We start from the raw sequence: 14,876 nt of genomic DNA, 5'->3' as shown, positions 1-14,876 counted from the left end.
CAGATAGTTCTCCAAAGAAGACATGCAGATGCCAACAACACATCATCAGGAAGTTCAAATCAAAACTGCAATGAGGTATCACACCTGTCAGAATGGCTAGCAACAAAACAAGAAACAACTGTTGTCAACGATGTGGCGATAAAAGAACCCTCATGTACTGGCGATGGGAATGCAAACTTGTGCAGCCACTGGAGGTTCCTCAAAAAGTTAAACACAGAATTAGCCTACAATCCCATAATCACACACTACTGGGAACTTACCCCAAAATACAAAAGCACTAATTCAAAAGGATAGATGCACCCTAATGTTTATTGCAGCATTATTTACAACAGCCAAAGTATGGAAGCAGCCTAAATCCCTATAGACTGAATGGAGAAAGAAGATGCAGCATATATACATAATAGAATGTCATTCAGCCATAAAAAAGAATGAAATCTTGCCATTTGCAACAAGGATGGAGCTTATAATTATACTATAGAGTATAATTATAAGCAAAATAAACCAGTCAGAGAAATACATATGATTTCACTCACATGTGGAATTTAAGAAACAAAATAAATGAACAAAAGGAAAAGAGAGAGAGAAGGAGAGGCAAAGAAAGAAACAGATCCTCAACTACACAGAACAGATGGTTGCCAGAGGGGAGATAGGTGGGGGGGATGGGAGAATTAGGTAAAGGGGATTAAGAGTACACTTAACATAATGAGCACTAAGGAAGGTAGAGAACTGCTGAATCACCATTCTGTACACCTGAAACTAATAGAATACTATGTTAATTATACTGGAATTGAAATTTAAAACACACAACAAAGAAAAAATACCATTGCAAACTAACGAAGGATAAAAATGATGCAACAGGCTGGAGAACTGTTCTGCAGTTCTCAGATAAAAATAGGTCAGGTGCCATTTATATGAAGCCTGATGATCACCAGAGCCCACATATCCAATATTAGGCAAGTGAATGCCAAATCTAGCCCCAGTGGCCTTTAATCCAATTATTCATTTAGTAACATTTACTGAATATTAATATACATAAGGCACAATGATGGGCCTCTAATGGACACAGGATGCAGATATGGCCTCATGAAACAGGGTGAGTGGTGTACATATTCAACACAGACCAATTCAAGGAGGGGTCTCCTAAGAGGAACACAGATGATAATCCGGTCTATCACTTCATCTTTAAAGCCTCTAATTATCGGGGTGCCTAGGTGGCTCAGTCAGTTAAACATCTGTCTTCGGCTCAGGTCATGGTCTTGGGATCAAGTCCCGAGTCAGGCTCCCTGCTCAGCCAGGAGCCTGCTTCTCCCTCTCCTTCTGCTCTGCCTACCACTCTGCCTGTTGGTGCGCTCTGTCAAATAAATAAATAAATAATAAATAATAAATAAATAAATAAATAAATAAATAAATAAAATAAATTAAATAAATAAATAAATAAATAAATAAATAAATAAATAAATAAAATCTTTAAAAAAGTAATAAAGACTCTAATTATCTAGTATCCTTGAACTTCTGGCATTTTAGGGGCAATTAAGCTCAAAACCAATACTTTATCCAAGACTTCTACACTAAATCAGAGCAAAACAAAATCCCTCTGGAATTCTCATAATGCAGGTAAGTTGATAAAAGCAATCTGGAAAACTGGCATTATCTGCTAAAGCCAAACATACGTATACCTTATGACCCAGCAATTCCACTTGTAGGTACATACCCAACAAAATGCATATATATGGTCATCAAGAGAAATCTACCGCCTATTGACCATAGTCAAAAACCAGAAACCAAATTGCCTTTCAACAGATCATGGTACATGGTTAAACACAACAACACGGATGCATCTCACAAACGCCTGCTTGAGCAAAGAAAACCAGAAGCAAAAGACCATCCATATATTACATAATTTCATTTACGTAAGAGTTCAAAAATAGGCAAAATTAATCTATTCTGTAAGCAGATAAGTGGTTGCCCCTGAGAGGACAGTGATGACAGGGGCATGGTGGGCAGGGGGCAGTTCCTAGGGGCATGATCATATTGTTTCTTGATGTGCATACCAGTTACACGAGTGTGATCACTTTGCAATCATTCAACCTACATGCTTCTGATTTGTGCATTCTTCTCCAACTATTACACTTACTTCAATAAAAAGTTTACTAAAAAATTACTGCCACTTATCAAATGAGTTCACAGTTGCTTTTTCGACGTGATCCCACCACTCCTTCAGGCTGAACTTAAAACCCACACATAAACCATAAACCCTGGGGAGAACTACATTTAACCCTCCATGGTAGAGATGGCAACTCAGTGCCAAGTGTTCTTGCCTTTCCCAATTCCACAGTCATGGCCAGCACTGAAAATCTAACCATGTCAGTCCCTCCAAGTGCAGGAAAACAGCAGGTCAGCACTACCAATCAGACTGACACAAAAGATGAGAGCTACTCAGTATGACCACGCTACCATGTCTCCCACAGTGCTTTAAATAAAATAATAGCAAAAAAATTCCTAATTGATTCCAAAAGCTTGTATCTAAAAGCAAAAGAGTTGACAGTGAAGAACACTTTTGGGTAAGCAGGCCTCTTACCAGTTGTTCGCCATTGTAGTGACCTTCAATAATACGATCATAGGAGATTCCAACAGGTATTATCAAGATGTCTGGGATAGTATTAGTAGACAGAGTATCTACCACAACTGACAAAAGTCCTGCCCGAGCACAGGACGTTTTTCCACTCCTAGAGCGTGTGCCTTCCAGAAAAATCTCTAAGAATTGCTGCTGTCGAAGTAGCTCAACTATATGCTGCAATGGAAGGAGAATGTAAAATGTGAGTTCAAGACCACCCAACTTAGATGAAGCTTAGCCAAGTTAAATCTTAAAACAAACAGAAACCTGTAACTTAACTACTGACAAAATATTTTACTCATGAATAATAGCAAGCCAGCTCCTCCAATGCTCTATTTTGGTGATAACAGAAATAATCATCAGCCCCATATTCAAACAGTAACCACTTACATAATTTCTCAGACAATTTTTTAAATCTCAGTCAAGTCTCTTTTTCCTTCTACTGTGACAACTACTATAAGGGCTTTAAGAATGAGAGAACGTGGGCAGCCCAGGTGGCTCAGTGGTTTAGTGCTGCCTTCGGCCCAGGGTGTGATCCTGGAGACCCGAGATCGGGTCCCACGTCCAGCTCCCTGCATGGAGCCTGCTTCTCCCTCTGCCTCTCTCTCTCTCCCTGTGTCTCTCATGAATAAATAAATAAAACCTTTAAAAAAAAAAAAAAAAAAAAAGAATGAGAGAATGTACATACCCCATGGAGCAAAGCTCTATAAAGAACATCCTTCCGTCCATCTGGCGTCTCATCCAGCCTCCGTCGTATGAAAAAGCCTCCGAGCTTATGGATCAAGGTACTGCAAATTAAGGAATGCATTAGTTATTTATAAAGAAAAACGTAAGGATACACAAATTCTAGGTTACTTCAAAACATATGCCACATGAATATAAACCACATGTGTTGTTTGAGCTGACAGTGAAAACATGAGCCTTTTTCCATTTTCATGTTATTGACATGTTTCCATCATTTGCATCATTTGTCAGCCTTTAGAATATCACTTCATGTACTGAAGCTCTAATAACATCTGTTCCAAACTAAAAGAAGTTTGTACAATATATTACCCTGCAAAGATGGTGTTATAGATTTAAAGAGGACGATGAAATACTGATAAATCTTAAAACTGTCAAAGATCTCAGGACATTGACTATTAGATATCCTGAAATCTACCTTTGGCACATTTACTACAAAATGAATGTGATGTGGCAGAAGCTCCTTGGGCAAATGTTCTTGGAAAGTACTGCTTAAGGACGCCTAGGTCCCTCAGTTGGTAAGCATCTGCCTTCAGCTCAGGTCATGATCCCAGGGTCCTAGGACTGAGCCCCATGACAGGCTCCCTGCTTAGTCTGCTTCTCCCTTTGCCCCTTCCCCTGCTTGTGTGCAATCTCTCTCAAATAAAATATTTTTTTAAAAAGAAAGTACTGCTTAGAGAGTGCCTCAGTAAGACAATGATAATCTTATCAAACCAAAACCAAGCATAACCATTTTCCCAAAACATGAAACAAAAATGTGCTTCATGTACCCTTACAGGGGGATAAAACGATTCTTCTCTCAATCCTATGGTTCTTTCTATGACACTGATGGATTCTGACATTGAAATGAAATTTTATAATACCTAAGTCAACCTTTCCAAACTCAGAGCATCCCCCTTTTCAAATAGAGTGATATTAATATTAATATCAACATACATTTTCAATATCCTCTAAGAGCAAAACTACAGAGCTATTTGAAGGCAAGGACTACGTTACCTTCTTCACTCTTGTCTAAAACATAGCTGGGTAAGTATCAACTGACACATGAATGAATGACCTCCCTTCAGCCATTCACATGAGTCTGGCCAGCCACAGAACTTTGAGCAAAGGATTAGGAAGGAGCTCCTTGGACTGTGAGGCTGAGGGTAAAACTTCACAGCACACAAAGGTAATCACACTGCCACTCTGTGAGACCTTACCTGCACAATCTGCCAGTCCACTCCCCCACCAATTACTGTGAATCCATCCTCGTTCTATTCCCAACTGCTCAGAGCTGACCTCAGAGATGCTCTATGCTTTGAAATTTGAGCCTTCAATGTCCTAAACCAACTAAACCTACTCCTCACCCATTCCCCATTGGTGATCAGCTCTACTGTCACCAGGTGGTAAATATCTGGGAGGCTTCTTCCCTCATTTCCCCCTCTCCCACTGTGGACTAGCATTTCATCTTATAAATTCACCTAAGTACTCTTAGTGGCCACTCTATGCCTTCCTTACCAAGAGCACCACGACAAATTTTAAGCCTTCATTACCTTTTGCCTAAACTATTGCAATAGTTGCAATAGAGCCAGAATTGTTCTAAATCCCTCTAATCCAGAATGACTTTCCAAAATGCAAATCTGACCACTTCCCAACTACAGGATATACTCCATAAACTCTTGGCTTAAAAACTCTTGGTTGTGATCTAGCTCTCACTCCCTGTGCAATGACCACTTCTGGCCTTTGACCATTTAACTGCATCTCATATTCTAATCCCACTGAATCGCCTGCCCTTCTGACCATACCATGGATTTGAACCTCTCAGCCTCTTCACATACTATTTCCTCTGAATGGAATGCACTGCATTCTCCCAAAAACCTCTAATATATACTTTTCGTGTCATGCTATAATTATTACATGTCCTAGCAGTACTAAATTATCGGGGCAAAGTTAACAGGTATGGTTCTTCTTACTTACTTCCTACCATCACCACAACCCTCATACCCACCCTACCTTCCCCTACTGCCAAGCCTTATACAATATGCTAGCTCATCTTTCTAGGCCTTTTAGCCATTTGATAAATATTCCCAATGAAGTTGAGGTATTCATAGTTCACTAAGTACCCCACATAAAACATAGAAATAATTAATAATCTTAATGCTTTTTTGTACTTTTCAAATTTTCACAATAAATATGCATTACTTATATAGCAAAAGTAAAAAAGCTAATATCATCTTTACAATAACAGGTTTTATGTTTCAAGACATATAATGAAAAAATAAATATTCAACATACAGTCTTTCCACTACCCTAAAATTCAAAATAAGCTGGTCTTACCTGAAGATGGGAATGTTAAGATTATTGCCTGAAGCAATGTATGGTGCTTTGATGTTATGACAGAAGAGAATGAAAGTCAGCAGGAGATAGTCAATATGTGATCTGTGAACTGGCAGGAATATAAGTGGCAAATTCATCTAGTAAAAAAAAAAAAAAAAAAAAAGCCAAATTTAAAATTCAAATGTGAACATCAAATCAATGAGTCATTGATCTGTGTACAATTGCAATTTTATATTTGGTTAGAATGCTCGTTGATCAATGACTCATTCTTTAAAAACATTTTCCACTAATTTCTCCCAATTTAATACTTCCACAGCTGAAAGCAACAACCACCACAGTAACAATGAGTTAGGAAAGGAAAAGTGCAGTCGAGAATTCAAATGGACTTTATGTACCTTCGGAGAGGCAGCTCTGATCATGTCAAAAGAGCAGAGGCTTTAGAGTCAAGCCTGGCTTGGGTTGAAATCGTGGGCAGTCACTCACTAGCCATGATTGGGAAATACTTATCTGCACTTCTATTTCTTCATTAAAAATACGGATTGTTCTACCTGATTTCAGAGTTGTTGCAAGGTAATTTACAGAAGGAATCCAGCATATTACTGGCAGGTCCTCCTTTACTCACACCTCCCCAAATGCACAACTACTGTGGTCACCTCACATGGGGGAAATCTTCCAAATGGGTTGGATGCACACAGGACACAAGAGAACATTTCCATACAAAAGACTCTAACTAACATCACTCCACAAACATGGGGATAACAGAATGACAGATCACACAAATTCTTGCCTCAGTTGCAGCTTTAACCATCTCAAGTTGGCCTTTGTGGATCTGAATATTCCAAAAGAAGCTGTTGAACAGTTTAAGCAACACCCATCCTGTCAGTCTAAAAGAAATTTAAAAAGGAAAAAAAAAAAAAAGGAATTTGAATGTGCATAAATACATTGAGAGAGAACTGACTTTTGTCTAAAGTTTCTGAACCTACAACCTAAAAGTGCTCATAAACAACTTAGTGTGTATGTCTGTATCTGAACTTCTGAATTAAAGAGCTGATTTTTACATGTATACGTATAGATACATGTATTTATTAAAGACTAAATCTTACATTTCACTCAAATAGCATACTTTACACTTTAGAAGCAAATCATCAACTGAATATTTAGGTGAGCAGAATGCCGTACAAAACTACTCCCTTTTGGGGCACCTAGGTGGCTCAGTGGTTGAGCATCTGCCTTTGGCTCTGCTCATGATCCTGGTGTCCTGGAATCGAGTCCCGCATCAGGCTCCCCCAGGGAGCCTACTTCTCCCTCTGCCTATGTCTCTACCTCTCTGTGTCTCTCATGAATAAATAAAATCTTTTAAAAAAAAAAAAAAGGGGGGGGCGGGGAGGGAAGCCTGGGTGGCTTAGTGATTTAGTGCCGCCTTCAGCCCAGGGCGTGATCCTGGAGACCCGGGATCGAGTCCCACGTCGGGCTCCCTGCATGGAGCCTGCTTCTCCCTCTGCCTGTGTCTCTGCCTGTCTTTCTCTCTCTCTCTGTCTCTCATTAATAAATAAATAAAATCTTAAAAAAAAAAACCAGTTTTTGTAAGATATGGATATGTGAAATCTACCACACAAGTCTAGAGAGATGTCAGCAGTTGTACAATGGTTGCTATCAATTAACAAAGATTAAGGCACCTCAAATCCTACCACAGTGCTACTTCCTATGGAAGCTGAATAAGAATATAAAAAGGAGTTAGTTTTAACATCAGAACATGCTCAAACTTCCTTTGGACGGAAACCACTGCACTAGGAAAGTCCAATGGTTCAGTCCCTATTTGCTCAAAACCGGATGGCTCTGAAGGAAAGCTTTTTACTTTGCCTTTTAATACCTGATCATTGTTGGTGAGACAGTGGCAACCATTTCTTGAAGGATCCTTTTGGCTTTCTTTTTCACTTTATTGATGGCTTTTGATTGCTGCTGAGCAGAACCATCAGGATTTAATTCAGCAGCCACTTCTGCAATTGCCTCTTGAACTCTGATTTGAAAACAGAAAGACAATGTAACTGGTTCTAGGATACATTCTGCATTCAGTATTTTCTAAATCACAGCTATAAATCACAAGAAAAGCTATAAATCTCCTTAATATACTTATAGAACCTGAAAATAAGCTCAAATTAGATATGTTTTGTTTGGCTGCCCACTAAATATTAAGGATATTACACTCCTAAATCAAGGAATCTCTGAGGTATCTGGAAGGCGGATTTAAGAACCTAACTCAAATTCATTGGCTTAACAACTACATGAATTGAATGTTCCAGGTATCCTGCAAGGGATACAAAGTTGCAGTCTAGCAGAGGAAGAGAAAGAAAGGTTATCCTTTCAGGAATATAATTCAGAGGTATCCAAAGCCCCCTGCCAAGGTGAAGTGTGATTTTTCTTCTGAAGACTTTACTCATTTATATTGTGACTTTATTAGAACAATATGTAAAACTCTCTAGGAGGGATCAAAGAGGAGTATAAATATTTACAAGTGTTTCCCATATCAATTTACTAATATAAGAAAGGCATAGCTCAAGATTAAAACAACACACAGTGATAAGTGGTAAAGTAAGAGGTAAGATTTAACCTAGTTTTTGTAAATCTTCCATGTGACTTAGGGAACGTGTGAGGTTAAACCTCCTTAAATCACTTTTAATATCCTAGTTATTAGTCAAAACAGGCAATGGAATGAAACATACTTAAAGGTTTTTACCTAGAAAACAGAACATACAATAACCCAAAGGAGTTTCAAATAATTACATTTTTCTCCCACCGTTGCTACTGATTTCAGACTAGTACACAGCAAAACCCCACATAGTCCCGTAATTCATTAATACAAAAGATCAATTCCATAGGACACTGATGCACCTTCAGCCTATTCCTTTAATACCTTCATTTCAATCTGGCCAGGCATGTATTTTTTACAAGTAATTGAGAAGATAACTAAATCTCCATATCAACTATTTTCTCATTCATTCATTCATTCATTCATTCATTCATTCATTCTTTACTGAGTACCTACTATGTGCCACCACTGTTCAGGCCTCAACAACCACAGCATAGGGCCTGCATTTCAAAGCAGTCTTTCTAACCACTCTGATTTCTGGTCCCTAAATCCAGGTAGATATCTACATGGGCCACACCAATGAGGTGGAGCAGAGACTGACCTTCCTGCAAACTCCCATACTCTAACACTTAAACTTGAGAATGATTTCTTTCCCCACTCTGAGTTCAAGTCACTCCCATTTGTAAGCAAGCTCTTCTGAGACCAAGGACAGAATTGTTATTCTCTTAAAATTTCTAGGAAGGATTTTCTAGCACAAAAATTTGTACCTACATACTCAATAACTGAAATAGCAAATGCACTTCTCTTTCAGCTATAAGATAGGAAATATAATGTCCCAAATATTCATATTAAAGAAAACTTAACAGAACTAGGTATGTGCATCTCTAAATTCTAACTCACCTTTCACATATTAAAAGCCCATTTGATTATTAATGCATAAAACAAGACTATTATTTGCAAAACCACCTGTTTTGCTGCCTTTCCTTGCTTTCCCTGTAGTTTAACATTTAACATTTGGAAATGGAAATCCCACTTAAGACAGAGTCCCAGAGAAACTAAAGGTTAATAAAGGAATTGATCCCCCACTCCCTCACCCCATCCCTGCCTCTTCCCCTTACAATAGTATCCTTACCCTTACCTACTGCTGTTCAGTACATTTTCAGCCACATTGGTGGCAAACATGCCTCTATGGACATCTCGCTCTTGAATAAAAAGCACATAAGAAAGACGTCTTGCAAGCCATCCTCGGTGCCTGCAATGTGAAAAAAGACTTAGCAGAGAGTAGACTAGGAAGACCTAAAAAAAATTGCTTGAAGTATACAGTAGTTTCCCTGCCATAAAAACAAACCCTTGTTTCATCTATTCCTGAAATGTGGCATACTATAGCAAATTCTCCATAGCAGTTCAGAATGATTTGCGTAGACAATTTCATTCCAGATTTCTTTCATGTACTCTGAACTAAAATTTCAACTTGGAATTTGTGTACTAAAATGCTTGGTTTAAAAAAAAAAATGCCTGGTTTTTACTCTGCCAAATAATAAACCAATATAAAAACAAAAGAAATAAAAATGTCTTACTTTATTAAAACATTGTTAAAAGCAAGTATGTTGAATGAGATCTATATATTTAACTGTGAGCTATAAAGAAAAAGTTTGGAAGTCTTTTCTACACAAAGGGCTATTTTTTTTTTTATTAAAGTAATTTTTTTTTTTTAATCTAAGGTATCACTGACTCTCATATTGAATTGATAAGGCTTGATTAGTTGAGAAGTCAAGGATAGCTCAAGTACGGTCTGAACATTTGTATACTGGGCTTACGAAGCCAGAAATTCTTACCTCCTCCCCCCCGCCCCGGACATTTGACGTATCTTAGGCCTAGGACACATTCCCATCAGTGTTGCTGACTATGTGTTACTTATATAGGGCTTTGGAGACAGAGACCACAAAATAAGAATGCTACAAACCTTCACATGCAAGGATTTGAAACCATTTGTAATGATTATATAATGCCTCACTATCATTTCCTCATAAGCACATTCAAATGGATTCAAATATAAATTCATGAATTTTGAAAAGCCCTCAGGTGAGGAAAAGTAACTGGAGGAAGAACTATTGATGAATCGCTCATTCCTTCACCTTTTTTCTGGATATTCTTTTTCTACCTCCTTTCCTCTGTCTCATTTCTCTGCAAACTTGACCCACTATGTTAAGTGTTTACTTCTAAATTCTTCCTTGAGTGAGCACTTTCAGAACTGTTACTAGAATGTGCAAAGTCCCAGCTCCTGATGAAATCCTTTTGCAATGGATTGAGTTGTGTGTGTGTGTGTGTGGGGGGGGGGGGGAATGTGTGGTGTGTGTGTTTATAAAACTGTTTAGGCTTTGCTCCATGTAACATGCAGAGAAAAGCTAAGTAGCCAGCTCAACCGCAGAGCTGCAGAGGCAGCTCATCACACAGACTGGTTTCCGATTGCCTAGTCAGTACAGCATATGCTTTTTTTTTTTTTTTTTTTCCCTTAACTGCTTCCAACTGAGGACAACAAATGAACCCTTTGGCTTTACATAAAATGGCTACTTAAACAAGAAGAAACCCTATGAGATTTTCCTTAAGTCAAATAGGGAGGAAAAAAAAAGAAATAGTGGGCCATAATTTCTCCTCTCTCCTTTAAACTTAAGACAGAGAAAAAAGAGTAGCATGGGAATGGGGAAACATAAATCCCTTGACTTTGGTTCTATTAAAAAAATAAAAAAAAAGACCTTTTATATGCAGGTATTGTCATGCTCACTTATGATCTCATCACCAAAATATGATCAGTAACATCAGAAAGCCTTCAAATTTAAGTACTTGACTTTTCTGGATCAATTTTTCACAGAATTTCAAGCATGTCTCATCACCTGAACCTACTTGCTGACCCACTCCAGGCATTTACTCTTAGAATTAGTTGTAAGGACTGGCAGCATTTTTGGCTGCCATTCTCTTCTGCCTCACAGACATTCACACAACCTTCCCTTCCCCCTAGCCTAGATTCACATAAAACAAAGCCTCTTTTCTCTGGCTCGGATGCCTAACAGCCCATCTCCATCTTCAGTGTGCCTGAAGTCTCGAAGAATTCTAAAGAAAATCTTAACCTAATAAATGAAAGAACATTTGCTCAATGCAGGAACACATCTTTTAAAACTCCATAAATTAGGCTGATTTCAATTTTTAAGTATAAAATAATAATAGATAAGACATTTGAAACTACTCTTTCCTCAGACAAACCTTTTATCGTTTTGGCACACTTCAGATATAAAATCAATATACAAATAAAAAAAGAAAGCTATTAAGAGAAATCTACACTCTCCCAAAATAGTTACTAAATCATTACAAAGTGTAATAGTAACAGGCTGCTCAGGGGGCTGTGCTGCTTCCAGTTTTTAGATAAAGCCCTTTGTATCCAAAGCTCAATTCTATTAGCTTTAAAAAAGATGAAGAGATTCCTCTTAGAATATATCCATTCATTATTATAGTATTTCTTTTGAGAGGTATTAGAAATAAAAGAAATTTCTTTTTACCTTGTGTGAGTTTCATTGATATAAATAACATTCCGCAAACCCAAAGATGGGATACTGGAGTTGAAAAATTTATCCTACATGAAACAAAATGTAGACGTAAGTATACAACTGGACTGCTGGTGAAGAGCTCACATTACTACTTCTTGATAACCTTTATAACTCAGTTTAAAGTTAAGCATTGCTTCAAAAATCTAAGTGATGAAGAAAAATTATGTTTTGTTGAAAAAAAAAAAGTACTTTTCAGCCTTCAAAGAAGGTCACAAGCTCAGAACTAAGGCTTTCCACTACCTTGCAAAGGAAATTGTGCCTCCCTTTCCTGACTCACTCCCTTATCTCCAACCCAAAAGGCTTGAAACTACTGAAAGCTTGTTAAATCGCTGCCAGGAATACTGGAGATTTCAGTGTTCTCCAAATGCAAAAATATCATGCTAAGTACCATGTAGTTATCATTAGATTACTAAATCTGGCAATAATCCTGACACAATAATTATTATCCCCATTTTACAGATAGGAAAATTGAGGCTGACACTTTAATTTTCAAATCTACATCTTGCTCGAAAGAGTATGGTCTATTTCTTTAAAATGACTGTTTACTTAATTGGAAACTGTATGGCTAGATGTCACTCTTTGTACAGGAAACCTTAAAGGGTAATTCAGAGATAGTTCTGCTGAAAAGAGAGTCTGTAGCTTTAGCAGTGTGGACAAAAAGAAAACATTCCACAAATAAATGCTGGGAAAGCATAATGTACCTTCGATAGAAAATATAAAAATATTTATGTGGAATCTCTTTAGAGATAAGGAAAACAAGATATCAGAGAAAGGATAACAAATATCAAAAAATCACTATTTAAATACTGTTTAAAATTTTTTTGAATAAACATGCCAAAGGAAGAACTTTACGTTCAACTCCATCAGGTTCTGTATTTAAGCACAAAAATCAATTATTTACTATACAATTCATCTATGCCTCCCCAAAACACCCCTCCCACCACCAAATAATTTCCTATACTATCTCTTGACTTAAGAACATATTAGAGTCAGGGCCCCTAGGTGGCTCAGTCAATTGAGCTTTGGACTCTTTGTTTTTGGCCCAGTCCCTGATTTCTGTGTCATGGGATCAAGCTCCATGAGGCTCCGTGGGATCAAGCTCCATGAGTCTCCGTGCTCAGCAAAGAATCTGCTTGGGGCTCTCCCTCCTTCTGTCTCTGCCCCTTCCTCATGCTTGTGCATACGTGTGCACTCGCTCACTCTGTCTCGCTCTCTTTTCAAAAAAATCTTTTTTTTTAAAAAAAGAATGCATTAAAGTCAAAGCCACATGACCGTTTTATTTAAATTTGTATTTCAACTGGCCTATTCATCTGAACTAGCCTTACTTCTAGGCTAGAAATATCATGGTCCTTCAATACTACCAAATTCCTGCAACAAGGCACTTGTGATCTAAGAGGAACAGTATCTATAACTAAGATATTCTTGAGCAGACCAGAATATTGAACATAAACTGCCTGGGTCCCACACAAATCTCGCCCAAATTAGTGAATCCCTTTATACAACTCAGAATCTACAACCCTAAGTAGAAAACTCACATAGCACAGTTAGCTCTCTACACAGATTATAAGCAATGTCAATAAATGAAAGGCACTCAAAAGGCAGAATTTCTACCCTGATAACTATCCCATCCCAGAGAGAGCTTAACATACAGGTATACCTTTTTTTCTTTTTTAAAGATTTTATTTATTTATTCATGAGAGACAGAGAGAGAGAGAGAGAGAGAGAGAAAGAGGCAGAGACACAGGCAGAGAGAGAAGCAGGCACTATGCAGGGAGCCCAATATGGGACTCGATCCTGGGACTCCAGGATCATGCCCTGGGCTGAAGGTGGGCGCTCAACCACTGAGCCACCCAGGCATCCACCAGGCATACCTTTTAAAAGGTAATTCTAAAAAAAATAAAAAATAAATAAAATAAAATAAAATAAAATAAAATAAAAATAAAAAAAGGTTATTCTACTGCCCAAGAACACAGGCACATTAGATTTTACATTCCTGTGCTAATTCATCCCTCTAGCAAATTAGCAACAGAAGCTTGCTTTTCATCTGATTATTCAAATACTTAAACTGTAATGTGGAAGATTTTGCATGATGTGCTTATTTCACCAAAATACAAGCAACAAACCCATACACATTCTATTTAAAATTTTCATCCTGGGACGCCTAGGTGGCTAGCGATTGAGTGCCTGCCTTTGGCTCAGGACATGATCCCGGGATCCGAAATCAAGTCCCACATCAGGCTCCTTGCATGGAGCCTACTTCTCCCTCTGCCAGTGTCTCTGCCTCTCTCTGTGTGTCTCTCACGAATAAATAAAATATTTAAAAAATAAAATAAAATTTTATCCTAACACTTTTTTGAAAATTTTATTTATGTATTTGAGAGAGTGAGCACACGTGCAAATGAGCATAAATGGGGGGGAGGAGCAGAGGGAGAGGGAGAAGCAGACTCCCCCTTGAGCAGGGAGCCAGACACAGGACTGGATCCCAGGACCCTGAGATCATGACCTGAGCCGAAAGCAGATGCTTAACCTACTGAGCCACCCAGGCACCCCTTATGTTTTAAAAAGATTTTTATTTATTTATTTATTTATTGAGAGGGGGAGAGAGAGAGAATCTCAGACTCAAAGACTACACTGAGCAGGGCATGAAGCAGAGCTCGATCTCACAACCCTGAGATCATGACCTGAGCAGAAATCAGGAGTCATATGTCTATCTGAATGAGTCACTCAGGCACCCCATCCTAACATTTTCATAACCATCCTTCACTATCATAGTCAACAGATACCCATCCTCCCTACCTGTCCTCCCCCTCAACAGAAACTTAGCAAAAGGAGAGTAGGACAGAGCCACATCTTTAAAACTTCACTCTGTCCTGCTATCTCTTGCTCATCTTGCTAGGATTTTAAGATTAAGTTAAAGTTCAACATCTAGAAGTTATATGAAGGTTCCTATTAAACTCTTTAGAAAGAGTAATTTAAAAGATCTACTCTTCCCCTAAAGTCCTGCTAAATTTAAAAAGAA

At 38.1% G+C, this 14,876-nt stretch overlaps 1 protein-coding gene across 4 annotated transcripts in view; it reads right to left on the bottom strand.

Moving 5' to 3' along the window:
* The window catches only part of GPAM (glycerol-3-phosphate acyltransferase, mitochondrial), a 62,304-nt gene that overhangs the window by 18,280 nt on the left and 29,148 nt on the right, over positions 1-14,876 (bottom strand). For all 4 annotated transcript variants that reach the window (XM_077877637.1, XM_077877635.1, XM_077877634.1 and 1 more), the window contains 7 exons: positions 11,810-11,883; positions 9,397-9,510; positions 7,542-7,688; positions 6,459-6,555; positions 5,672-5,808; positions 3,303-3,402; positions 2,579-2,791 (listed from right to left, as the gene is read on the bottom strand). In XM_077877637.1, coding sequence (XP_077733763.1) covers positions 2,579-2,791; positions 3,303-3,402; positions 5,672-5,808; positions 6,459-6,555; positions 7,542-7,688; positions 9,397-9,510; positions 11,810-11,883 — 882 coding nt within the window. The remainder of the gene's footprint in view (positions 1-2,578; positions 2,792-3,302; positions 3,403-5,671; positions 5,809-6,458; positions 6,556-7,541; positions 7,689-9,396; positions 9,511-11,809; positions 11,884-14,876) is intronic.

Source organism: Canis aureus, chromosome 29, assembly GCF_053574225.1.
Source record: "Canis aureus isolate CA01 chromosome 29, VMU_Caureus_v.1.0, whole genome shotgun sequence".
Taxonomy (NCBI): Eukaryota; Metazoa; Chordata; class Mammalia; order Carnivora; family Canidae; genus Canis; species Canis aureus.
Note: the sequence above shows the minus strand (reverse complement) of the source record. Positions and strands in the feature narration are given on the sequence as shown.